The 25,837-nt window shown below is 41.0% G+C and overlaps 1 protein-coding gene across 4 annotated transcripts in view; it reads left to right on the top strand.

Annotated features, from left to right (window-relative positions):
• Positions 1-1,444: 1,444 nt before the first annotated feature.
• FAM53A (family with sequence similarity 53 member A) overlaps positions 1,445-25,837 on the top strand; it is a 73,229-nt gene continuing 48,836 nt past the window's right edge. For 2 of the 4 annotated variants that reach the window (XM_068403322.1, XM_068403319.1), the window contains exons 1-2: positions 1,445-1,517; positions 24,023-24,269. In XM_068403322.1, coding sequence (XP_068259423.1) covers positions 24,192-24,269 — 78 coding nt within the window. In that variant the 5' untranslated portion in view covers positions 1,445-1,517; positions 24,023-24,191. Of the gene's footprint in view, positions 1,604-3,874; positions 3,960-24,022; positions 24,270-25,837 lie in introns of those variants that run through there. The other 2 variants (XM_068403320.1, XM_068403321.1) reach the window with 2 other exon arrangements.

The raw sequence follows: 25,837 nt of genomic DNA, 5'->3' as shown, positions 1-25,837 counted from the left end.
AGTAAAATTGGTTTTAAGTTACCAGTTTCTTAAGGTTAAAATTTGAAAGCCTGGAAAACAAGCCAGCTGAAGTAAGGATGTCCCAGGCACAGAGTTTTGATTTGGACTCCGCATCGCAACGTTAACTCAGGTAGCTATTGCAGGACTGTCTTGTAATTCAGCAAAATCTTATAGGATAATAAGGTAAAGTCAGCTGAAAAACTTCTGGGTCAAAGGAAAGGTGAGGGAGTGAAATACAACTCCATGTGCAAACACTGATGAACAGGTTGCAGAAGGCTGAAATAACAGATGCTTGTTAAAGGGATGAGAAGAGCTTGCTAATAGTTACCATTAATAAAAAATACCTGGGCCTCAGTAATGTTAGGCCTGTAGGCAACAGTAAATCAGGGTTTGGTTTCTCATGATGTGAAGGGTTATACATTCACGTAAAGCAGACTCTGCCCTGACAAGTGTACAATGTAATTGTTGTCCAAACACATCCCACTTCCTCACTACGGCTGACTCATAACTGCTTTTGAAAAACTCCCATAGGAACATTTCTTGCAGAGTAAGAAGCAGATGTTGGGGTTTTTTCCTGGCCTCCATTTTGAGAGCCAAGGAAGATGGCACCAGTCCGGGTCCACGCAGGACCCCTGTAGGAGATGAACGTGAGGTGTTTCCAGCAGGTTGGTGTGGAAGCTGCCAGCCGAGGGAAGCCCGGCGCAAGCAAGCAGAGGGCAGTGTAACCACACCGTTACACAGCGCAGGGCAGCACGTCCGCGGAGGAAGCTGGGAAGAACGAGCTACGGGGAAGGTAACTCAAGCAGCAGCAGCTGGTTACGGCAAGCACAGCAATGCCTTCTGGGGGAAGGCCCGGGCGCCATTCCTGCTCCCTCAGGGACTGCCAAAGGCCCGGGTACCCGCACCTCCTCCTTTCTGTGAAGAAGCGCTGCCAGGCTGGGTGCAACCAGCTGTGCCCGGCCAGGCTTGGCGGAGGTCACCCGCAAACTGACAGGGCCCGAGCCCAGCGGGGCAGCCCTCACGGGGATGCTCAGGCCGCTGCCACCGCCCGTTGCCCCATCGTTGGCCACTGCGCATGCGCAGTCCAACCGGTTCTGCGCCGCACGCGCGTCCGCTTCCTTCTTGCGGCTCCATCTGGGGACGCGATGACGTAATCGCCCCCCAGCGAAAAGCGCAGTTTCCACCCCCCACAAGCTCCCCTCCGCACGCTCCCTGGCCAGCCAATGAGAGCAGGGCGCCGCGCCGCCGCAATGCCTGCTGGGGGCTGTAGTCCGGCGCGGCCTCCCAGCCCAACCCGGCACCACAGCTGTGCGTCCCGGCCCGCCCCCCGCCCCTTGTGGGCCGGGCCAGCGTGCCCCACCGCCCTATGGCAGAGAGGGTCAAAGTTCGACGGGCGGGCGGTGCAGCCAATGGGAGCAGGCGGCTGCCGGGAGGGGGCGGAGCTGGCTGTGTTTTGTTCAATTGCCATTGAGGAGCCCGCTCCATAGGCGCAGGGGAGGCGGCCCGGGCGGGCGCAGGTACCGGTGGCCGGAGCTGCGGTGAGGGGGGTCGGGGCAGGCCGTGGGGGCCTCACCCGCCGGTCAAGGGCGAGTGCAGCCGGCAGGTAACGGCCGTTGAGGCAGGCGGCAGGTAACGGCCGTTGAGGCAGGCGGCGGGTAACGGCCGTTGAGGCAGCCGGCGGTGGCGGATCGGAGGCAGCGCTAAGAGGAGGGGAGGCGGCCAGGCCCGGACCCCTTCACGGAGCCCGGGCGGCTGTGGGGACCGAACAGCTCTCGTCGGGCGGCGGAGCGAGCTCCGCCTGGGCCGCCGTGGTGGAGCTGGAGGGGGGGGACCCTGCGGGGTGGGGGTGTCACCCCGAAGCTGCCCTTCCCCGCGGCAGCAGCCTGCTGTGGGCTGCACATCTCCTTAATTATACAGATAAATAGGTATAGGTGATATATTTATTATTATTGTTGGTATTCAGACTGGGGCCGCGCTCTTTCATCACAGCTGGAGGTAAAGGTTAGCTCCCCTTCGCCCTGCCCTTAGCTGAAGACTACGTGTGGAAGCAAAGCGGCGGCTGCCCGCAGCCCTGACAAACGAGAGAGAAAAAAAAACAAACCCAAACTCACCAAAACCCCCACTTTAGCGTTAATAATTGGGGCTGGGGCCGGGCATTAGGCTGGCTGCGCAGCGGGCGAGGGCTCCGGCCTGCCCGTGTGGGGAGGGAAGGAGGGGAGGTGGGTGCCAGCCCCGCGGGGCCCGGCTGGGTGCGGGCAGCCCCTTGTGCCGCTGCCCGGCAGGACGCTTGTCTGTGGGCGCCTGCCCCGGGGTTGTGGGTCGATTCACCCCTCTCTTGCTCAAGGATAGAGTTACGTCAGTGTAGGTTTCCACAATAGCTGTGTTCCACAATGGTTCCTGGGTGAAAACGGTGATTATTTTCTTCCTTCCCCTCCCTCCACTATAAGAAAGTTGATTTATAATTTATGGCTCGTAACTGTAATGACCAGTTGGCTTAAGAAGTCCAAGATCAACGAGTGAATTGGCTCTTTGTGTTATTCTGGCTTTTCGAAGGGCAGTAACATGGCTTTGTTCTGATTATTTGGCTTCTTAAATGTCTTCTTGCCTGCGTGAAGGCTAAATTGAAATGTGTTCTTGAAATTTTGGACGCTATTTAGGGAGGTCGCCTTGGCTCTGGTGAGACAGAGTGTCTGGCCCTTGTAGATGATCCTCTGGTTTAGTGTTATGTCAGTTACCTGAACTCTTCTGGTAGAGATCTGCAAGTTAAGGTGTTTTTCTCTTTAGGTAGGTGCTATATCCACCATAACCCTCCAGAAAACAGCCGTTACAGAAACAGTGCTTTGTAGTAGCGCCGTAACTTTCAGGTTGCAGGGTTGAGAGTGGCTCGGTGAGTCAGACCAGATAAGATGCTGGCTTTTAATGTGCATGCCGAGTTCTAGGCCTCGGGATGAATTGAGCCAGCTGGTCAAATCTATTTTCTGGTTCACTGTGCTTACATTAAAATTAGCTCCTGAGAACAGTTATTACAGCCTTTACTGTTATGTTGCCTCCCGTTCATATGCCTGGCTGCTAGAAAATATTTTTGTCAAAGCCATTTTTGGCAAGAACCAGTAAGTTTGTGTATCTTGTGGCAAGCTGAAATGTTTCTGGGTGTGTTTTAATTGTGAATAGTCTGCTTCAAGTCAGGCTTATGAAACCTGGAGTACAATGTTTGCCGAATAGCAAAAACTTTCCTAATGAAGCATGTGACTTGATCTGGTTTTATTGGAGATGCAGTGTACATAATCAAGCCCAAAGAGCTTGTGTCTTTACAGTTATTGAGCTTCTGAAAATGCTCGGAAGAATTGTACTCAGAGGCAGGAGATCAGTGTAGGGAGATAAAACTTATATTCCAAGTAGTTCTATGTCAGCTGGTGGAACTCCTAACTAGAAAATGGGTTTACTGCTCATTTATTTTTAATTTCTGGGAAATACAGTTCATATTAATGTCTGCTGTTTTTAATCATCCCTTTTTTTTTTGTCAGTAGCAAGATTCTGCTCTTCATCATATGGAAGTACATGCTGCCTATTAGACATAAACTTAAAATACTAATCTGCAAGATGATCCCCCTAATGCTATCCTTTCAGGATGTTCCATGCTGTGGTAATCTGGCTGTCCTCTAGTGGCCTTTACCTGCCAGTGTGTAGCCTGTAGTTATTGTCTCTAACTTGAGAATTAAAGTTGATGAAATAATTGTAAAGGCATATTTTAAATTTGGTGTAGTTAAACTTCCCTACTTCCTCTTGAAAAGCTGTTTTTCTGCAGGGTACTGTGGTTCAGAAGAATGAGGAGGCTGGAAGAAGAAATATTATTTGTATTCGCAACCATTGTGTTAAGCTTTGGAAGCTTAGTATATGGCATACAACTGTATTTGTGAAAATACGGTGGGCAGATAAACTGAAAGCTTCATGTTACTGAGGTGACTGCAAGTTATTGCATGGAGTGCTTTATGTTAAAATGGCATGAGGGATTTATTCTTTCCTATAGGAATTCCTTGAGAGTCTGGTAGCCATTACTGGAGCTCCCTTTTTCAGTTCTTTCTCCTTTTCCCGTCCCTGTTCTTTCTCCCCCTTCCTCTGTTGCCTCCCCCAATCTGCATTCCTTTGTGTTAGCAGTGATGATGGCAGTTCTAGTCACCTCCTGTGGTTTGATAGATTATTCCCTTTAGAAACATGGTGTACTAAAAACTTTGCAAACATGATTTTTTCCTTGCTCCTACACTTTTTTTTTATGCTGGTTTTGAGTTTTGCTCTAAGAGGTTCTGCTTTGAGTTTTCTTAAATAGTAATAAGTCCACTGTTAGTGGAAACATATTAGTATTTATATTGTGATTTACATTTCTGTTTGTGTATTTTGAAGGTTGTAATATAAACAGAAATCTTTCCTTTTGGCAACAGTGAATTTCCCTCTCCCCTGCAAGCCCACAAGTTTTGTGCTTCTTTTAGCTTGCTTTAAACTTTCATTTTTATTTCTATAAAATAAACTTGCTGGACTATTTTTAGATTACTATGTTCTTGAGATCTGATATTTATGTAAGAATGATCTTGCATGTAAATGTTCATTGGTCCATGTGTTTGGTCTTACACAACTAGATATAAACTTAAATTTTGAAATATATTATGGTAGAACATGCAAGAGATTCCTGTCTGTTATGGAAGTAGCTGTAACTTATTCTAGGTACTGTAAGTAATGTAAGCACTGGGGGGGGGGTGGGGGGGTGGGGGGGGGGTGTGTGAAACTACACACAGAAAGCTGTAAAAGGCTTTATGAGCACTCCTGAAGGAAGGGTTAATGAGCAGAAGGTAGCCCTGTTCATTAATTCCAGGGAAGAAATTCATGGCTGGGAAAACAGCTGCTTGAACTCGCTGTACTGTAGTGGCTGATATTTTCTTAGTGGGTAAATTGTTTTAATCTGTTGACTGTGTGTACCTGAGAGGTAGCCATTTATGTTGACAACTTGTTTTTTGGTATGTCATGAAGCTTGTGTGGTTAACAAGATCTTAGCTGACAGTGAAGTATTGCAATCTAGTGATGAAAGAGAGTCTGTATAAAAAAGAAATTGCGCTTTGTTGGTTTCTCTTAACTGTAAACACTCTGCTAGGGGGGTTGAGGCAGTCATCTTTTCAGAAAATAGTTTTCTTTAAAGATTTTCTTTCCCCCTCAAAAGGAGGCCTGTAAAAAAAAAAAAGGCATATTTTTAACTCATTTCTAGGCTAGTTTACAAATTTTTTTGTGATGACCCAACTGGATATTGCAGTACTGTTGAGTATAGAAAAACCTAAAATCAAGGTAACTGTCAACTCTCTAAGATTGCCATTTCTCCATCTTGTGCTGTTTTGGTTTTTCTGTTCAATCAGTTTGGGAAATAATGTCATCAACAAGCTGGCAAGAAGCTCCTCAGCTAACTTCTAATGTTTTGTAGTGGGCAGAAATAACTTCTGAAGGCTGTGTTTCTGCTATTTTTTTGGTTGAGGGGAGGAAGTAGGCAGGGTTGTTACTAAATACATTATCTGGGTTATGGCTCTCAGTTTACTGACAGCAGTATTTTTTTTTTTTTAAGCAAGCAGTTGAATATCGTGCTTTAGAAAATATGAAATGTTTCAATTAGGAAACTTACTGAGTTATAAAAACAAAACTAATATAATTGGCTTTCCACTGGATTGTATTTTAGTGAAACACAGGCCATCGCTTATGTTTTGCTTGTTGGGTGTTCACAGTAAGATCAAGGGTTCTGATTACCTAATGTTAGCATCATTGCTCTGAATTTGGTATGACAACATTGGTTTAAGTTCTTGTGAAAATTAAACTCCAGTATAGTTAAGTACTGGGAAGAATAGTTTCAATGATATATCAAATTGCAGGCCTAGAGCTTTGGACGTACTCACAGTGCCAGTGGTGGCAGTTGCTCTTCAATGTGTGTAAGTCTGTCTGCACAGATAGAGCTAAGGGTGTGAAATCAAACAATATTTTGCCTAGAGCTGTTATTAGGAGTGTCATTTGCAAAACTGGCTCAGTATACGAAGACGTACATGTCATTGTGGGAAAGGCGTTTGAGATGGAAAAAGCTGTTTCTGCATTTGCTGAGCTTTAAAATTGGAACCCAGCTGGGACAGGCAATAGTTGAAGAAATAACTGCAGCACCACTGTCTATGCCTTTGCTTTTGTGCTTTCGACTGAGATCTGTGATGCTGGAAGACAGGATCTAAATTAATCTTTTTCTGAAGAATACTTGTTTTTCCTTAACACCCGCCTCATCCAGCCAGCCTTGGCAGCTGGCTTGCTGTTTATTTGTTAATGCACTTAAGTTTTCTGGGCTTATGAAAGATCACATTTATAATTTGGCAATTTCTACACTGAAGTTAAGGTGGGTTAACTTTAAAAATGAAGAAGCAGCTTTACTGTCCTAATAAGACCTCCTGCAACAAGGCTGTGGCTTCTCTTCTACTGTCACTTCCCCTTGAGCCATGAATGGGAATAATAGGAACTTCTGTTGGTGTTACATTAACTTTAGGTCTCTGATTTGCATCTCAAATAACATTGTGAACAGCATTAATGCCTTTGAGGGGTTTGGGAGGTTTTTTAATTTGTAGGGTAAATGTGTTTTTTAACCTAATTGGGCAGTTCGAATTATTATTGCAGAATGTTTAATTTTTGCTCTGCGGTTCATGTTGGTGTCAATGGCACTATATCATTCCTTCAGTGCTGTGCACATGTGTTATGTTTCACCTTCTTAATTGTGGCTTTAGATTTTGTAGTAGTAAAGTATTCCTGCATTTCATAGTTACTAGTGGATACTGTGTGATGTTTGTGTTTTTTATTCTACCCTCCAGAGCTTGCTATAGGGAAAATTCTTGTTTTAAAGGTACTGCTTCCTTTAACTCCTGCTGCTTTCCCAATGAAAAGTGGACTTTTCTGTCTGCCTTCAAGGTTTGTGTTGATTTGACCTCTTTTAGTTTTAGAGGGATGAAAATTTATCATATTTAAGGAAGGATGCAAGTGACAAAAAGCTGTATGTCATTAGGATCTGACAAACCCTGTTGCTTTATCAACTTCCACGGTCCAAAAGTAGCGTGCAGAATAAGAAAAAGGTTGAAGTTTGGAGCCTCAGGTGTGATGTAGATTATGAATCAACATGGAGTTGTGGAAACATGCTTGAGGCTGGATGGGTCTGGATCTGCTGCGTTCTGTCTCTTGCAGCTCAGCATTTCTTAGACCACATGTAGATGGCCACTGACGTTGCAGGTGGGTTTTGTATCATGGTACGAGCCAGCTTTGTTTTCATAACATAGGAGACTTCTGTTCTATGGACTGTTTGAGGTTTTTAAGTAATGGTCTCTATTTAGGTACGTAGGACATATTTGTATTTTGATGAATTGACAGTTAGAATTACAATCCTAATACAATCCTAACAAAAAAAAGGAACCTTTTTGCTCAATTATCCCAATCTAATAGTAGTGGCAAATGATTATTCATTATGTCCTATTTCAAATAGCGTGTAGTGGTGTGTAAGCATGCCTCAAAACTACTGCTGTGCTCCAGAGCATAATTTGATGCAGTATTTAGTAAGTGAGGAGAACAGGAGTAATGAAAACAGTATTCAATAAGTACTTACTTGAATTGGCTAAAATATGGTGTATATATATGGTATATATTTCTTCTAGTGGGAAAGGAGTGGGTACCTGGGTACCTCATCTTTTCATTTTTTAAAAGTGATGAAGTGGAACAACAAAATTGAAACTTGATGAATTTGGGAAGTGTGAGTAACTTGGAGGCTAAACTGAAGTGCTGTTGTCTGCTGTTAGGGGCTACCGAAGGTTAAGATAGATACAATAGCAGAGTTGCTGCTTAGGAGAAGATACTGCTGGCACTGGAACACGTGTGAAGCTTAGCCTGCTCGCTTCTCAGTACGTGTGGTAGTCCACTTGAGCTTGGCTACGTGTGTGCTTGCTTACCTGATCTTCTTCCATTAGCTTTCAGACCTGACCAGACCTGTGTGATTCAGTTTTTGGATAAGACCTTGCTGAATTCCGGGAGGGTAAAGGTGGACTGTTGCTGCTCTCTTATTTTCATGTTTCATAAATCAGAAGAATGGCATTTAAACAAAGCAGAGAAGTACCTGGATGAATACTCGTAGTACTGAAACTGTTACAGAGGACGAAAAAAGGACAGTATGTTGTCCCTAACTGTTGTATGCTGCTTAGGTGTACTGTTTGTGCTTGAGCTCTTAAGAGTTAATTCTTCCCCAGTTTTGTGATTTTAGATCTTGCAGTTTAAATGTGAACATGTAACTTAATTTCAGGCACAGACTTCCTCTGACTGGATGTAACTAATGTTGTCTGCTTCAACTCCCTATATGTAAAATCCTGGGTATATTAGTTTTTATTTTGGAGCATTTGGTTTGCATGCAGCGTTTTCCATCCTCGGGAAGTCCTAACCAAGCCTGAGGCTATAGCTATAGTAGAAAGTGCGTGCATATGTTTTTGTGTGAGGTGCTTTGTGACACCACATCAATGATAGCTATTACATCACTGTTCTAGGTTGTTAAAAGGTGAAGCACGCACGTTCTGAAGTAATCTGCTTCTGGTTTCTGTTGGTCAGAGGATGAAGGTACAACAGGATACTGCAATATTGCTGAAATTTGCATACTGACATGGGAGATGATGGGAGTTGATTTCTTTCTGCATGAAGTATGAGGCAGGTGTGACTTTTCTTTTGTTGTATAGTAAAATAACCTGAACATGCAAATCTTGGAGTTTTAATTTAAAAAATCAGAAGAGTAACTGATAGCTCATTCAAACTAAACATACACTGTAGGAGGATAAGCAAAGACATTACAGTGGCTTGAAATTGAGGTAGTCCTTTTTAAAAAAAAAAAAAGTAGGGCTGCAAAAGATGTAGGCTGGTTGTGAGAGTCCCCTGTCCCATACCAGTATTGCACATCCAGTGTGGTTGATGAAAGAAGCGTGAGGAGCTCTACTTTCTCCTCAGTCCAGCTCTTTACTGTTCTCAGCCTTAAAACTTGTTCTGAATATGGAACTAGACATCTCCTTTACTGCAGGTCAAGCTTATTGCCTAATTGCCAGGGCATGAGGGACAGCTTTTCTTTCCCCTATAGTAAGTAATCTTTTAAAAATATTTGAACTGTCCTTTGTCATGTTCCTGTTTCCTTGTGTCTTGCCCTCCACCCTGTAGCCTTGTGATACTTCTGGCCTAAATAAAACTAGTGTATTCAGCTCTTCCCAAGAGGTCATGTTTTTTCAGCTCTAATTGTTCTTCTCTCAAGTTAGTTCGCATTGGTCTTTGAATGTGGTGCTTAAAGCCCAACTTTGTACTTCAGCTGAGGCTTTCCGGCGCTGAGTGGAGTAAAAAGACTGTTTCATGTGCCCTGGAGCTGATATTCCTGTTTATGTATCCCCATACGTTTGACTTTCTTACAATAGCTTAACACTTGTTTCAAGGTCAGCTTGTTGATCCAACCTAGCCCACAGCTTTCTTCAGAAGAACTCTCCTTCCTATTTGCTCAGTTAATCTTGCCTGAGCGTACCTTTCAGAACTGAATTGTATCCTATTTCTTTCAGAACAGTTTTCCAGTTTGAGTTATGCAGAATTTTAATGCTGTCTTGCAGTTCTTCCTGCCTTTCTCCTACTTGTAACAAGCCTACTGTGCCAGCAACAGATAATGGGAAACAAATCTGTTAACTGAGCTGGTTTCCTGTTCGGTGTGTTCTCCTGTGCACCCCTGGGTATGGTTATCCACTAAGCATTGCATTCACTACACAGCCTTTGCTTGCTTGCTAACAGCAGAAGTCGTTAAACCTATGTGTGTGACCTCCGTAGGTTCTCTCTTGTCACTAAACCCTGTTACTCTGATGTCAAAGTGAACCTGCTGGGTGCTACTCACCTCCTTGTTGCCTTTTAGTGCTCACAAAAGGTTCCCCCCCTCCCCTGGGATTCTACTGGAATGCAGGGAATTGGAAACCAGTCGCATGGATTTTGACCTTTTTCTGAAGGCAGATGTGGAATGAAGGCAGGCCTAGCTTCAGAAACTGATGTCCAAAACTTTTTTTTAAAAAAAGTGGCCTATTCCTGTCCTCAAATATATCACATAACAGCCTAAATCTGGTACCTTCCAAATAATTCCAGGTGTTGTAGAGTGTCTCTGAAGTTATCTATACTTAGAGTTGTTTAAGGTCTCCATTGCTGAGATGAAATTTCTCTTGCATCACAAGCTAGATGTTGAAGAATAAGCCCTGCTACTTAGCTTTCTTTTGGAGTGCTTTTCTTGCATTTGTATTTGGAAGTATTTGTTGACACCTCTGTGGGTGCAGATTTCTTGCTTTGAAATCTTAGTTCCCATGATATCTCCCCTGCCAAACTTGATTCACATCAGGAATCTTGCGCTTTATAGGAACAGGTTTCTAAGGCCTGTCTCTGTTGTGATTGTTTGACACAGTTCTGTAAATACTTTTCATTGTTGCTTCTCCAGCATATCTCCCTGTAAACTTTCAAACTACTTTGCTTCTCCACCTTCCAGTAATTTCCTTAGTCTTGCTCTAATCATTGCCATGTTTATCTCCCTGCATATGTAGCAGTTTATTCTCATTGCCCAGATATATTTGAATGTAGTTAAAGTTTTGATGTGGTTGGCTACAAGCTGGAATAATTAACCTTCTAGCCATTCTTTCCACTGTGTGCTCTAAGGAGACAGACATCTATCCTTTCAAATCATGCTGCAGTCTTAAATTGAGCAGAGGTTTAGGAAGTCTGATGATCCTGCTCTAAAGATGTTGGATATTTGTGGGCTGAGATTACTTCAGTGATCACACTTAACCCACAATATGTTGCCAAAAAAGGCAGCATGTCCTGGTGTTGAGAAGTTAAAGGCAATGTGGATGGTGAAATGTGTATTGAGTGTACCTTTGGATGTTAATACTTGTTTGGATTTTGATACACAAGATGAAGTATAGTTGCTTATTTTTAATGTTATGAAAAAGTAAAAGGGCTTTTTAAGTTATATTTGCATAATGCCATATCTTAAAATCACTACATTTCCTCTTCAAGCTTTTAAGATATAAGTAGGTTTATGCTGTTATCCCAAAACTGCAATTTTTGCTGGGGAATAATAGGACTGAGAAGTATCCTCCATGTTATCGTTGAGGAGGTGGTGCCTGGCGTGGATTGGGGGTGTGGGTAAAGTGGGGAATAATTCTGTGCTTGTTGTGTGCAGCATTTGTGCACTCACTTGTACAGCAAGGCATATCCCAGTTAGAATCATAGAACCGTCTTGGCTGGGAAGGACCTTTAAGACCATCCAGTCCAACCGTTAACCCAGCACTGCCAAGTCCACATCTAAACCATGTCCCTAAGCACCACATCTATATTTTTAAATACTTCCAGGGCTGGATATTCAGGGTGGGATTTACTTGCTTAGTTTCTAACACCTTCAGCTGAATTAACTGTTCCAAGCTCCTTAATAGTCAACAGAAATAGGGATTTTGTTGTTAGGGTGCTTTTTTTTTCAGGCTTGTTTAGTTAGGTGCTGCTAGGCTGTGGAAACTGCAGCTGAGGGTGGTACAGGGGGATCGGTGTTCAGAAAGGCTTTTTCAGGGTGGGATAATACTTGGTTGTGGGAGGTTTTTCTGTATTGTGGTGCTCAAATTTTAGTAATATAATTGGTTGCAAAATACCATGTGTCCTTAAGACTAAACTTTATAGTCTTAACAAACTTTGGAACTGGTTGGGGGGACCTTCTGTTCCCCTCTCCCTTTTCTCAGTTGAGCACGAGATCTAAGAGGATCAAATAAAACCAAACCTGTTTCTAAATTCTCAACTAGCTGTTGAGCTAATTGTTAAACTGAGCCAAACTGAAATGAAGGAAATGCCTCTTGCACCTGCAGAAAAGGCTGCAGCTGTCAAAAGCTTGTTTATCACTTCAGTACTTCTTGGGTCCAGGTGCTCAGCCAGTGACTTCCCCTAACACAGTGGTTTGTTTCAGATCTTCAGCAGAAAAGGTGTTACTGTTTTATGCTGACTACGGCATGCTTAACCTTTGCATGAGTGAAGATGCCAGAAACCCAGATGTAATTTCAGAGGCTTATTTTAAAGTGTTTGGGTAAAATGTACTTTATCAGTATTGAAAGATCATTTGAAAGATGGAGAGTTTTCAGGTGAAGAGCTGAAAGGACATGCTTGCATCTCTCTTATTGCTGACTTTGTCAGGTAAATCTTTACTCTTTTGTCCTGTTACTTGGTTACCAGAAGCTGATCTTGTCAGAACGCAGTTATCTGTAAAGATAATTGCCCAAGTGGGAGGGTACAGACTTCCCTTCCAAACCCTCATGGTCCTGTCCTCTATTGCATGGTTGTTGTTGGCAGATGTTAGGTGCTTGACTTGCTAGTCAGGTGACTTACCTGCCACCATTTAAAGCTGCTAAATTTCTGTTCTGATCAGTGAAGATTAAAACTAAAGGCTCTTCCTCTTCCTCAAATTTTCCTTTTTACTTGGCCTTTTTGGCTCAAATAAAATTGAGTTATTCTGCCCTGTTCTAACTGAAGTGCAGTCCTTAATACTTGTGTACTGATCAGCACCTTGTTTGCACTTGCTTCCCATACAGGAGCATGGTTTTGCATTGAGGCTTCATAGTCTGTACTGAGCGAGTAAACTTCATGATTTGGAGTCCTAATGACTTCTGTGAATCCACTTGGGCAAATGAATCTCTGTAGAACTGGTTTGTAGAATTAATGACTCATTTATTAAACATCTGATAGTGTTGAGGTAGTGCACAATGAAAATACAGAGCTTTTTCATCAAGCAGAAGGTTGTCTTTCAGTATTTAAAACCAAAACAAACCCCAACAAACAGAAAAATCACACTGATGTAGTTATAATGGAGTTCACTTAAAAATATTTTTTTTCTGACTTAACATAGTTATCTTCTCTTATGTGGTGTAACTTTGTCTCATGGGGTTTCTTTTAATTCATGTAATTGTTACAAATGCTTTTCTGAAATACCTCCTGCAGTTGTGTACCCCTTGGTTTGGGTCTTGACCTCTAGCAGAGCATTTCCTGAATCCAGCTGTTCAGTGTGCTATTGAAGGCTGAATGCATGGACGAAGAAAGTAGTTATCTTGCTTTTGGAATGGTCTAGTGAACCAGGAAGACTTAAACTGTGTAGCTCAACTGAACTAATTTTTATTCAAATACCTTAATAAGCCTGGTAAGAGGGATGTCCCTGGTGACACTTGAAGCAATACCTGAACCCAATGCTGAAAGCACACACAGTATTTACATATATACTGCTTTGTGCTTTGTATTTAATTCCATTATTTTAATGGACTTTAATTTGTGGTTTGCTCATACTTTGAGCATTGAGCATGACTGTTTCTGAGGGTTCACGTGTGGTAGAGCAGTATATATACAGTGCACATCTTTCCGGAGATTTCACCATTTGAAAACTCATGGGATGTGCAAAACAAGTTGGAAACAAACAAATAAGTTGATATGAACTGTAGTTCAGCACAATAAGGAGCAACAGCAACAATGTCTTCAAACTAGCATTCAGTTTTGGTATTTGTAGTATAATATCGGAGACCTCTTTATGTTAAAGAAAATTCTTGCTACTTGAAAGCTGTGTGATGTTTAGGTGTTTTTCTGAATTCTAATGCATCATGTAACTAGATGAGTGTTGTAAAATTTGAGGTCTTTCGGTGTGCTGCTGCTTGAAGTGGTGTCTCCTGCCAGATGAATTCAAGTTTCTTGAGTAACAAGTTACAGATGGTCAGCCATGATTGAGAACAAGTTTTGGCCATGAGAGGGAACTTGGTTGTATGTTATGCACCATAGCTCGTATCTGTTCAGTGCATTTCTGTGCTCTTTCAAGACAGATAATATAGCAGAAAGCTTTAACTAGTGTATGTGAACCTGCATAGAACTATACTCTTGCGTAGCTCTTCCTGTAATTTGCTTTCTTTTTTAGACTTTTGGGTTTTATATAAAAATATGTAAACAATGTATTTGTCGTAAACTGCTAAAATAAGGATATGCACATACATGTGCTCATTTAGTATGGTTACACAATAATCTTCTGGAGAGTTATTCTGAGACAAAGACTGAAACTTTTCTTACCCCACTAAACTGGACATAGTACTTCGTGTCATGAGAGGGAATTACTACTCTTTAGTGTGAAAAAATCAGGACAGTAAGGCTCAGGGAGAAGTGTATTTCATGTTATTGTAAGCATTGAGATGTATGGATATTTACAGAACACTGCTGAGCACTTGAGTTCTAAATTTAGCAGTATCTGCAGTTCACCAGCTGTAGTATTTACCGAAAAATATTTGGACTGCTATAGGCTCCTTGTTTTTAATTTCCATAGTTGTACCCAAGCTAATGTTAGGGAGACTTCCCTGTGTGCAGGTTATATAGCTCATTACATCCCTGAATGCCATGCAGTAGCATCTTAACACCAGTGTTTTTCACCTGGCCTGAAGCCTCCAGCAAGAACACTTCACACTCGGGATCATAAAAACAAACCTACTAGTTGGGCTTTTCATTTTAAACAAGCCAACCAGATGTCTGAAACTCCAGACTGAACCTGAAAGTAAATAGGAGGAGGTTTATTAGCTGTGTGTGTTTTGGGAGTAGGATGTATGGGAGAGATTTGTATAATCCCTCAGCTCCAAGCCCATAGGGTTTAGTAATATAACAGTACTTCAGTACTGATCTTATTTCAGTCTGTCATGGGGTAGCAGCATGTGTGTGGAGTAACAGTCATTGTCACTGCCATAAAAGTTAAGGGTCAGTGCTACATGTTTTTCAGGGCAGAATATTTTTAAAGCATGTATGTGTGCCTGTTTGACTCTTCTCATTTCTAAGGGCAAACACTAAGTATGTGATACTACTGCTTATCTTTATTTTTTCCTCTGGCTATTCTTCTTTAACTGATGGAGTGAAGCAAATATCTCAGTAGTAGGGCCAGTTAACCTTCATCTGTGTGGGTTTTTTTCCACAAGCCTTAGAGTAAAATAAAATCTTGTGGGTCTTGTATAATCTGGATCACTTGCTTTAGTGGGACTGTGGTGAGCTTGTTAGCAGTATGTATATTTCTTCAAACACTAATATTCTCTGTCTAAATTATTATTTATAATGAATCTGAATTTTGTATCTTACTGCAGGCTTTGTATACTAAATAAATACTTCCATTGGTTTTAAATATAATATTTTTTAAAAGTGTGTGGAGGTGGAAATAATTTGTGTAGGACCTGAACTCCAAGCTTTCAGTAATATCATAGACTGAAAGTTACAGTAATACTCCTAAGTGGTGATTGCCCACTAGGTTTTGTTCTGAACTACTTAAATGGGTAATAATTCTTAGTTTGACCTAGCGTATTATTGAAATAATGACTGTTAGCACATTTAGTTCGTAATTATAGACAAACTCCAAGCCCTTTGCTTTTGCCATAAGAGCTTCGGTAGACCAGACCTCCCGTTCCTCAACAAGACATCATCTTGTGCTTTCTGCAGCAATGACAAGAGGAAGGAAGAGTCCAAATCACACATTGCAGGGAGATGACTGGTTATGGGCCAACGCTGATGGCTAATTCAAATGGAACTCTGAACATAGTAGATGTAAATATCCTTCAGCAAAATTAATGAAATCCTTGTCTATCACTTAAACAGTGGTAGATTATTTTAGGAAAGAGAACATAAGTAACAAAAACTTATTGGAAAAGCATCTTGGTGCAGGATCAGACACAAGGCACAGCCTATCTGTTGTCCTGTCTGACAAAGATACTTTAGAAGATGCAGGATGACTTGTCAGTGATGTGAATGTTAGGTCTTCCTCAAGTCTGAAAGACAGGTTTAAACCTGGGAGACTGATGAGACTTCTTACTGATATGAGTTGGCAATAATAAATGCTTTAACCTCTGGCTGAGTTGAGTTCTTAGCCCTAGTTTTCTGTGGTGATACATTCCCTGCTTTAATTAGGTGTGACCTGGAAAAAGTCTCTTGAGCTTGCTTCTCCACTGCTTCTGTTGCTTTGAGAAATATACTTTATAAACTGTGACAAAGGCTTAACATCCTCTGTCTCCAGCCTTCCTTTGCCTTTCTGAAAGGAGGCTTTCCTCTTGGTTTAAAACCAAACCCAAACTACCTGATAGTAACTTGAGACATAAAGGTCTCAATATTTATTACAGACAACAGTTCATTGTGTAACAGAGTAAAATCTTCTGTTTCTAATTCAACTTTTATTAAACAGTTTTAGGTCTTCATTTTGTATGTGTTTCTCAGCCAAGCTGGATGAATTCTGCACCTGAAGAATGAGAAATCTGTACACCAAAGTGTTAACCTTCAGCCTCTTTCCAGCACATCGTCTGGCTGCGAATTTTGCAAACTGGAAATCACCATCTTAAGCAAAGATATTCTCTTTAGTTTACTTCTCGTGCTTCTGCTTGCAGGTTTTCTCCGTCTCACACAGGAGGCTTTGAACAAGGTCTGTTTTCTCAATCGGAAAACTCGGAGTACTACTTGGTCCCTTTGAGTTCAAGGGATTTGCTGAAATGTGTTGTGTGTTAAGTAGAATGGAGTCCAAAGGCTGTATGTGATGGTTGAGGCTTTGCTTCCTCCTCATAGGAGCTCTCGTGTCTGAAGTGTAGGAGATGGAGTAGAAATGAGTGTGTAGGATGCAGCCTTATTTTACGGTTTGTATTTTGTCACAGCTCTCTGACTGGTTGGTGTTAGAAAAATGATGCTTTAGGGTCAAAATGCAGTGAGCTCCATAATAACTTCCTGCATTTGAGGCAAGTTGACTTAATATTTATTCTCGTCTATTTCTGGAGGTAATAACAACCCAAATCTTAGTTTTTCAACCTTAGAATGGTGGAATATATTCCTGTCTTGCACATTAAGTGAGGTATGTTATTCAGCAGACAGTTTTGAGCTCTTGATATTGCTGCTTCTTCCTGAGCCTGTGGAATATTTGAGAAACTTGACTCCAGTGACTATCAGTTAATATAAAGGATGCCTTCTAGCATATTTTTCTTGTCCCTTTTTGCAGTTTTATGCTGGGGTTGTGGCAACCTTAATCCAGGTTTGAACACCTCATAATATTGAGGCTTCCTTCTAATAAAAACTGGCTTATGAAAGCACTGCATGGAGAAAGCTAAAAGATTCTGTAGCTCAAGAAATATCTCTTTAGTCTTTAAAAGAAATTCTGAATTGCAAATGTTGTAACTAACTTCTTTGGCTTCATTTTGAGTTCTAGCATATATAGAGAGTGTTGTTGAGCCCTACCTTACTTTGTGTCATGTCTCAACTCTTCAGGGAGGGGAACTACTATTTAAACAGGATTTGCTAGACAGTTGTGAAACAATTTCTACAGAATACAAACTAGGATTATAAGCCCTACTCTTTTTTTTTTGTCCTTTTTGGTCAGAAACTATTGTTCTAATACACTGTTTCTACACTTTGTAGAGAACCTCAGAAAACAAAGGGGTGTTAGTTAACTGTGCATTAAGAAAGGATCCCTAAAGTATAGTATACTGGAAACTGAGATGTCCCCCTCTAGTACCTATCCCCCAAACATTGATGGGTAATTCTATAGCTGCAGGAAACTTCCTAATTAAAGCTCTGTTTTATTTTTTTTAGACTTGATGTGGAGTTTTGGAAGGCTGCAGAACAACCACTCTGCAGATTAGTGCTAAAAAGGATAGAGTCCAAATAGTTCTATTTAAATGCCTGCTATCAAGAACCTTCTGGGTTAGAAGTTATTAATAATAGACTTATGTTACAAGGAATGCTTAGCCTCCCTGTGAACTTCTTAGCACTGTGGTAAATAATGTGTAGTTTTAGGGGTAGAATGTCCTCTTTCCATTTGGAAGCTAGAATTCTGCATTGCAAGAAACTAGGCATTATGTAGCTTTTTTTTTCAGATGGCATAAAGTATTAAGTTTAACAATTTCTAAAAAGCTGGTCTTACAACTTAGTCTTGCTTCAAGCATAACTAGGATGGGACAGACAATGGTCTGTTAAAACTTGATCAGTTTTGCGTGGTTTCAATTTTGAAATGCTTCTTGGATGCTGCAGAAAGTGCCAGGAGGCAAAAAATCACAACATCTTTCATCTAGAGTCTAGTAGCAAAATCATCTAGATCTGGAGTTAGTACTGCTGCGGTCATTAGCTGCTTTGGCTTGCTGAAGCAGAGATAATATTTTAAAGGACCTACTTATCCGAATTGGAATTTTGACTCTAGCTAATCCTTTTCTTGTGCCGGGAGCTGGCTAAGTACATCGTTATGGGATTGTTGGTAATAAAGGTTCCATATAGCTCTTTGAGCAAGGAGTAGGAAATAATGTGAAGGAAAAGATGGAACAACCTTCTGTGTTTTTGCTGGGTGATTTTAGTCCCATAGGCAGAAAAAAAATGGAATTGTGATCATCAAGAAACACCTACATTTGTGTTATGGGGAAATAATCTAAAATCTTGTGATCTTTACTCCTTTATCCAAGATGGAACTTCCAGAGACAGAGGAGAAATTGTTAGAAGTGTTTCAAACAAATGTAAATTTTCCCAGTGAGATGAGCTGTTGCTGGAACATTTTGTCCTGCAGGATGCAGAGGAGGAGGAGTGGGTTGGAAATGAGTCTGGCTGCCTTGCTCTCTTAGAGCCAAGAAGAGATTTTTTGAATTGGCTTTATATTCTTCATCAGGACTCTTCATCTCTTTGAAAGTAGGTTGTCAAATTGGATGAGCCTCTGACATCCTTTAATTGTCTGGGGGGGTTGGATAATCCATATTTTTAGTAGTCTTCCCAAAAAAGACCCCAGTGATGTCACTGAGTAGATACAGAATTCGTGACACAAGCACTTCTTTTCTTCTCTCTCCACCCTTAATTTTGGCAGATATTTTACAAGTCATTACTTGTGACTAAACTTTTAAAGAAAGAAAACCTCTCTTCTTCAGTAGTACTATAGAGATAGAATAATAAATCTTTACTTTTCTCAGACTTCAGAATGTGTCGTAGAACAGAACTTTAAATCAGAGATAATAGTGATACTGATTCCATCACAACTCATTCTCCAGCTGTGAGGAATGTTAGCTTTGGCTTGCATTTGGAGTTTGGTTTTTATATTCCATTTATTTTATTGCTTTTCGTTAGCCTACCTTTCAACAATAAAAATAGCTTCTCTTCCCTGCACCTCTCACCTCTACCCCCCAGCTTAAGGAGATCCTAGGAAGATTAAGTCTCTCCCAGGACAGAGACTGACTAACATCTTTTGTTATGCATGTTTATCTTGGATGGCTCAGCTTTCTCACTCTTCTACCTAATCAGGCTCCATAAAGGGTGGTGTGCTAAGGGAAAGATGGCCATAATCTTGTAGGACTTCATCCAACTTGGAGCTCCAAGGGCTATTATTATTACCTCAAGGCTTGGAGGATCTTAGTGTTTGAACTTGCATACCTGGCTCAGCTGCTACCTGTAGAGACTTGGTGACAGCAGAGGTGCGTATCTTTGGGGTATGCTCACAGGTTGTGTAGAAAGCAGGACATGTACTTGCAGTGGTAGGCAGAGCTTGATTGTGTTAAGATCTGTGCTGTGAGGCAGCTGAAGAAATGCAAATTCAGCAGGATCCACATTGCCCTAACAAGGATGGTCAAATGGTTCCTATTACTGAAAATCCAATTAGTTTGAAGTGCCAAGCAGTTTGAGAGGGATTCGGCCTGATAAGCATAGAGGGCATGATAAGGAGAGACTGAAAAAGAAAGTTTAGCCTTTAACCAGCTCTGGAAAGAGAGCATGGTGGAAAAGGTACGTAAAATAAACAGCTTATCATCTCTGTGAGTATGTTAAATGCATACCGCAGCAGAGGATCTTGAAACAGACAAGAAAATCCCCCAAAATTTGAAAATACCATGCAGAGTTTTCTATAGTGTAAGGAACTTCCTTCTAGGAGGTGTTGCAGGCCAAAAGCTTGTAAGGTTTGAAAATATATATTGATGAAGTTTTAAAATGGCAACAGCGTAGAAAAGCTGGAGTGACTCTGAAGAATCTCCTGTCTCCTAACAGCCAATATTAATTAGCAAAGATGAGGGAAGCAGTTCCTGGTAGAGTATAAATAGCTCAACTAGAGTGAACCAGGACTTCGGTCACTTTGAGTTAAGGTGCTGAGGCTGCAGGGGTGATTTCAGATCCCTTTGAGCTGGTAAGTTTGACTAGTCAAGGGAGTATGAATTGGAAAAGGAAAATAGGAGCAAAACATGTTCAAACCTTGCTTTGGAAGGGGACATCTAGTTCCTAATTATAGGAAAACCTGCCTGGCTTAGTGTGAGGAATGCTAATGTCAACTGTGGTGCTGCTTTTTTTTGTTGTTGGTTTTTTTTTTCTGATGCTGTAGTTGGACAGGTACCTTGATAAGCAGCGTTGGCATCCCACGGTGTGCCAGCACAAGCATTTGTGTCCAGTTCATGGCAAACTAGACTGGGGAACTTATCCAGCTGGAAAACAACCTTTCCCAGCAACAAAAGGAAGTGTTTTGTTTTTATCTAACTATAAAAATTCCTTGATCTAGTTCTCTGTGTAGTAGCAAAAACACTTGCGCTGGCATACTGCTGTGGGCAGCAAATAGCCAGAGAAGAGAATGTGTTGGCAGCTGTGATGGCAGCTGAGGTATATCAAACTGCAACCTGGAATGGCTTTCATTGGTAGGAGTGTGGTGATGCTAACATTTTACCCACTTAAACATTCGTTATGTCATCATTAGCAAGCAGGTCTGCCCAGTAGGAACAGATTTGTAGCTTAAAACAGCTAGTACTGATGTTCACAGCATATGCCTAGCCCAGTGCTTTGCTTTGGACCAGTGTGAGTCTAGTGCAGCGTGCTGAACACCGAATGGTGGCTGCAGTGGCTAATTCTGGCTTTGTTTCAGAGTGGATTACTGCTGGGCAGGACTGGTCCGTAATGTGAGATAAAGCACAGGAAAGGAGGATGAGGAGGGAATTCACTTCTAAAGCATGCTTCTGATCTGAACTAAAACTGCTACTCTTAGGGTTTGTGCTTGGTATTCAGAAAGGGAATTTCCTGATGGGAGGAGCGGTAGAGACTGGGAGCTGATACATGAAGCTTATCTGACCAGCATCAGATTTTCACCCCTGTCCCACGTAGCCCTTAAATACGTACTTAAAAAAATCTTTCGCAATGGAGTGCATCTTATTTTAAAAAGTATTGTTGGTAAGTGTGAGTTGCTAAAATGAGAAACTACTTTTGGAATTTCCACTTTGCTTGTGTTTCAGAATTGATTGGGTTGCACACTGTCAGAAAGGGCCTGCATGGTTGCAACTCTGAAGTATCGCTTTCAGTATCTGGTAGGATTTAAGAATGTGTGTGACTGTACAATTCAGCTCAATTCTGGAAGTGCCACGCTTCTGTGATTTCATTTGCCTCCCCTTTATCCTTTCATGCAACTGAAGGTACTGGTTCATTAATGAAAGACTAATATCCTTCTGTCTATTCTGTCCTTATTCTAGCTTGTATTATGCTGTCTTAAAATTTCAGTGAAATGTTTGAAGATTAGAGGAACTGAGGGAAATATAACTACATTATAGTTAATTGATTACAGATCAAAACCTTATTCTTGTCTTTGGTAGTTCTATTGTATTTGCTTTTTTCCTTGAGGAGAAAACCCCACACAAACTCATATATGGCCCTTCCAAACAGAAAAGTAATTAAACACCTGCTGAACTTTTCAGCTGGTTCTTAATAGTAGCCTCTTAGTTGTGGAAATCTTAATCCTTACAATGAATCTGAAAGTCTTTGTGCCAGTTACTAAGCTCCTTAGCCTTCAGTATATTTTCAGTCTGTATATGGGCCATTTCTGTCTGCAGTCAGCCTTTCTTTTGACTCGTATTCTGGATTTCTAGACCTAGTTTAAACTTCACCATGTTTAAAAGGAACGTTACAATGTTTGATCGTGCTGCTCTAAATACTGCTCCGTTCGCATGCTCGCCCTTCAACTTGCATAGCATTTCATGAACTGCGCTTTGCTTTGGCAGGTGCTTGCATTGTAAAGGGTACACACAACTTATACCAGTGGGTGTGTGAACTTGAATGATTTTGATATTTGACGTGGTGTCATTTCAGAACAAGGTGTAGTAAATATTTCAAGTTGTTGGGTGCTTTCCTGAAAGATAGAACACATTCAGTAAAAACAGATCAGTGGAATCTCCAGATCTCTGGATAACATTATCTATGGTTGAGGAGCACTTGTAAGCATCATACCGTATAGCAATAAAAGTAGATGTGAGAATGAGGCCAAAACATGGGCAGAAATTATGATTGTGGGACAGCTCTCCAACTAAGGGAGGCTGTTACATAGCAGGCTTCTGTGAAGGTGAAACAGTGTATGGTTAGCATGTGAAAATCATATTTGAGGGTGTACTCAAAGGCAACAGGTTTAAAAGATAATCTTAACATTACCATTAATACTATTAATGTCTTAGTTTTAGATGGGTTTAACTTGGGTCATGGACTCCAGTGGCTTTTTTTTTCTTGCTACTACTGGTTATTTAAACAGCTGATAAGTAGCAGTGTGGAAAAGAGGCAATATTTTATGGAAACATTCATTTAAAATCATTATTTTCTGCTATTTTTTTTACTGTAGACTTTAAAGCCTAGCAAATGGAAGTAAACTTGTGGTCCTAGCAGCAGCAGTGTGTCTTCCCCAAGGCTCATGTTGCTTTGTTTAAATTTGGACACATGTGTGGATCTCTTCCCTTTTTTTTTTTTAATTCCATAAGCAGTCACTGAATATGCTCCACCAGCTTAAATCATAAACAAGAATGGTTAATGCAGGTCACTAATGGATCATCACCATAAGTTGAGCAAAAATGTTTTTATTGACACAGCAAGGCAAAGTTATTGGAAGAGGAGTTTGTTGACGGTACTATGAAGAAATCACAATTAATACTAATTTAGACTTGGTTTGGAAAACTGGAAGTGAATTTGAGAACTGTGGTGAGCCTGAAAGGCTTGATGATAGAAGCAGGAAAATGAACAAGCTGAAGTCCTGTGGTTTTGTTCTGCTTGAGAACTGGAGGCATGAGGTAGAGTTGAGGAAAGTAGAGGTCCGTTTGCTGTGGTAAAAATAACCAGCTAATAAAGACTTCTGGAAGACAGTGAGGAATGATATTGCAGCAGTTAAGGGTTACTGATGCTGAGGGAAGAGAGAGAGGGGAAAAAATTATGTAGAGGATGTTCAGGATAGAAAGAGGCAGACAGTGAGCCTAGTGCATTTGATTTAGATGACTGCTCACAGAATAAAGATATCTAAGCTTTTGTCAATGATGCTTTTACGTATGTAGTAATCTGTCCTTCTTACAAGTTTAAGATCTGGTGTTTGCTGACAGGTAGCAATTACATAACCTTTAAAACAGAAGAAGCACAAGGTATACATTAAAAGTAGCTGAGGGTTTGGAAAGTGGATATAGCATTTGAGGTACCCACTGCTCCACCCTTCTTTTTAAGGAGGGTTTAGTGATGAAACAATATGGTAGAATGTCTTAAAATGGCAAATAGTGTTATACATCTAGAAGAGTATGGTAGGTATCAGCATGTTTCATATGCTGTTCTAGTATACCTGGCTAAGACTTCAGCAGTAGTTTAAATGAGGGAAAGCTTAAGTCTTTCCTTCTGCCTTGGCCAAAAATCCTAGGTAGCATCAGTTTAATAGTAGTAAATAGCCAAATAATATCCTGGTCTTTAGTATGTATGAGTCTCATCTCCCTTCTGAAGTTGTAATCAATAAAATCTCAATAGGAGTATTCTTCCATGAATAGAGGCATGTAATCTGAAATGCCAGGCAATAGCATTGGTCAGAGTGGTACACTTCCACAAATGAGTGGTCCAAACAGAAGTCCTGTTATTACAACACTAATTATGATGTATACAAGAATTTTTCTGACTTTTTCCTTTTTCTGCCCCAATTTTACAGAAAATCAGACATGATACACTGACAGCATTTGGAAATAAACTTTGGCAATAAGATGGAAGCATAAATATCAAGACTTTAAACCAAAACAGAAATGGCTTATGAGTATTGAAACAAGAGACTGAAGAACCTCCAACACTTCTGTGTCAGCAGTGGAAAAGGAACAACTACCATGGTAACACTAATAACAGAAAAGCTGCAGAACCAGAGCTTGGATGATCTGACGTGTAAAACGTACAATATTAATCTGGTAAGGATCTACCAGAATAACATGTACTAAATGTGAAATGCAAAGTAGATTAAAAGTAACTCAAAACTACATAACAAATTCAAGAATGTGCCTCAGCCAGAATTCAGCTGTTTAAGTTAGGACTGGTTTGCAAGGTAGATAAGAGTTGTAAGGGGAAAAAGTGAAACTTCAGTGTACAGTTCTTCTTGAAGTGATGCTTTCTTATTTTAATGATGCAACGGTGGTGAGACACTGGAACAGGTTGCCCAGAGAAGTTGTGGATGCCCCTTCTCTGAAAGTGTTCAAGGCCAGGTTGGATGGGGCTTTGAGCAACCTGGTCTAGTGGAAGGTGTCCCTGCCCATGGCAGGGGGGTTGGAACTAGATGATCTTTAAGCTCCCTTCCAACCCAAACCATTCTATGATTCTATAATTTTTAAATAATTAGCAGAAAGCCTGTTCTCTTCACAAAATAAAATGTTCTTATGACTGAAAAGAATTATCAAAACCTCTCAGGGTTCCTTTTTCCCTAACAGAAACCACAAGTATTGTTATGTGGTGAAGCTTTCTTAACAAGCACTTGGCTATATCAAAAGTGATCTGACAATAGTATTTACTCACAAAAATCAGTGACTGCCAGGTAGGTAAGTTTCGCACTGGGCAGAAGGAGCACAGGTCATCAAGTAAATACAGTTGAACTGAAAGTTAGGTTACTGACTACCAGACTGTTGTTGATGCTAGTAGATCCTTGCTTTATCACTGTGTCAGATGCCTGGTGCTCTGAAAAGTTTTGTAATATTTACTGGGTTATTTTCTGGTGGTTTAATCTGTGGGTCTGTGGTGTGGTTCAAGCTTGCTATTCAGACAGTAAGGAATCTATTCTCTTCACATCTTACTTGTGAAATGAGATATTACCTACTCCAGAGTGAGTAATGGAAAATAGTCTCCTGTTAATTTTGGGTGCCAACCTGAGAACCATGAGACCATATTATTCACATAATGCACTAGCCTTGTTTCACTGACTTGAATTGCAGTGGCACCCTTCTGTAGGTCAAACTTTATTGTACCAACGGGGCACAAAAAAATTAGTTTGACTAAATGTCAAAGTATCATTCAACTCTAGTTCTGTTATTTTTTTAAGTAATAATGCAAGCATTGAACCTGAAGCATGTAAGTGACTTTAACAGTAAGATTCTGCCTCTGTTGTAACTTGTACTTAAGTAGCTGAACTGCTTCCTTATTTAGTTCACAAGTCCAAACCAGGTGAAGTGTATCCTGAATGCGGTGGAGTTTGTGCACAAGCACCTGCAATTCTCATTGACCCTTTGTCCCATACTTTGTCCATAAGGATGTCTAATAGAAGACATTAATCAAATGGTTTTATTTTTAAAACTGTAACAGGTCCATTTAGAGTTTTTGTAATAACTTGCTTGTTTTTACTATCTTCACCTTAAATATGTACTATCCTTGAAAGGCAGATATAAGGTCTTGGAATGATAACTCTCTCAGAATAGAAGTGCTTACTCAGCTTGCATTTATCTCAGCTAGCTTGATGAAGCACTTCAGATACGCGGTTTGTAGGAGAATCTGC

This window comes from Nyctibius grandis, chromosome 6 (assembly GCF_013368605.1).
Source record: "Nyctibius grandis isolate bNycGra1 chromosome 6, bNycGra1.pri, whole genome shotgun sequence".
Lineage (NCBI taxonomy): Eukaryota > Metazoa > Chordata > Aves > Nyctibiiformes > Nyctibiidae > Nyctibius > Nyctibius grandis.
Note: the sequence above shows the minus strand (reverse complement) of the source record. Positions and strands in the feature narration are given on the sequence as shown.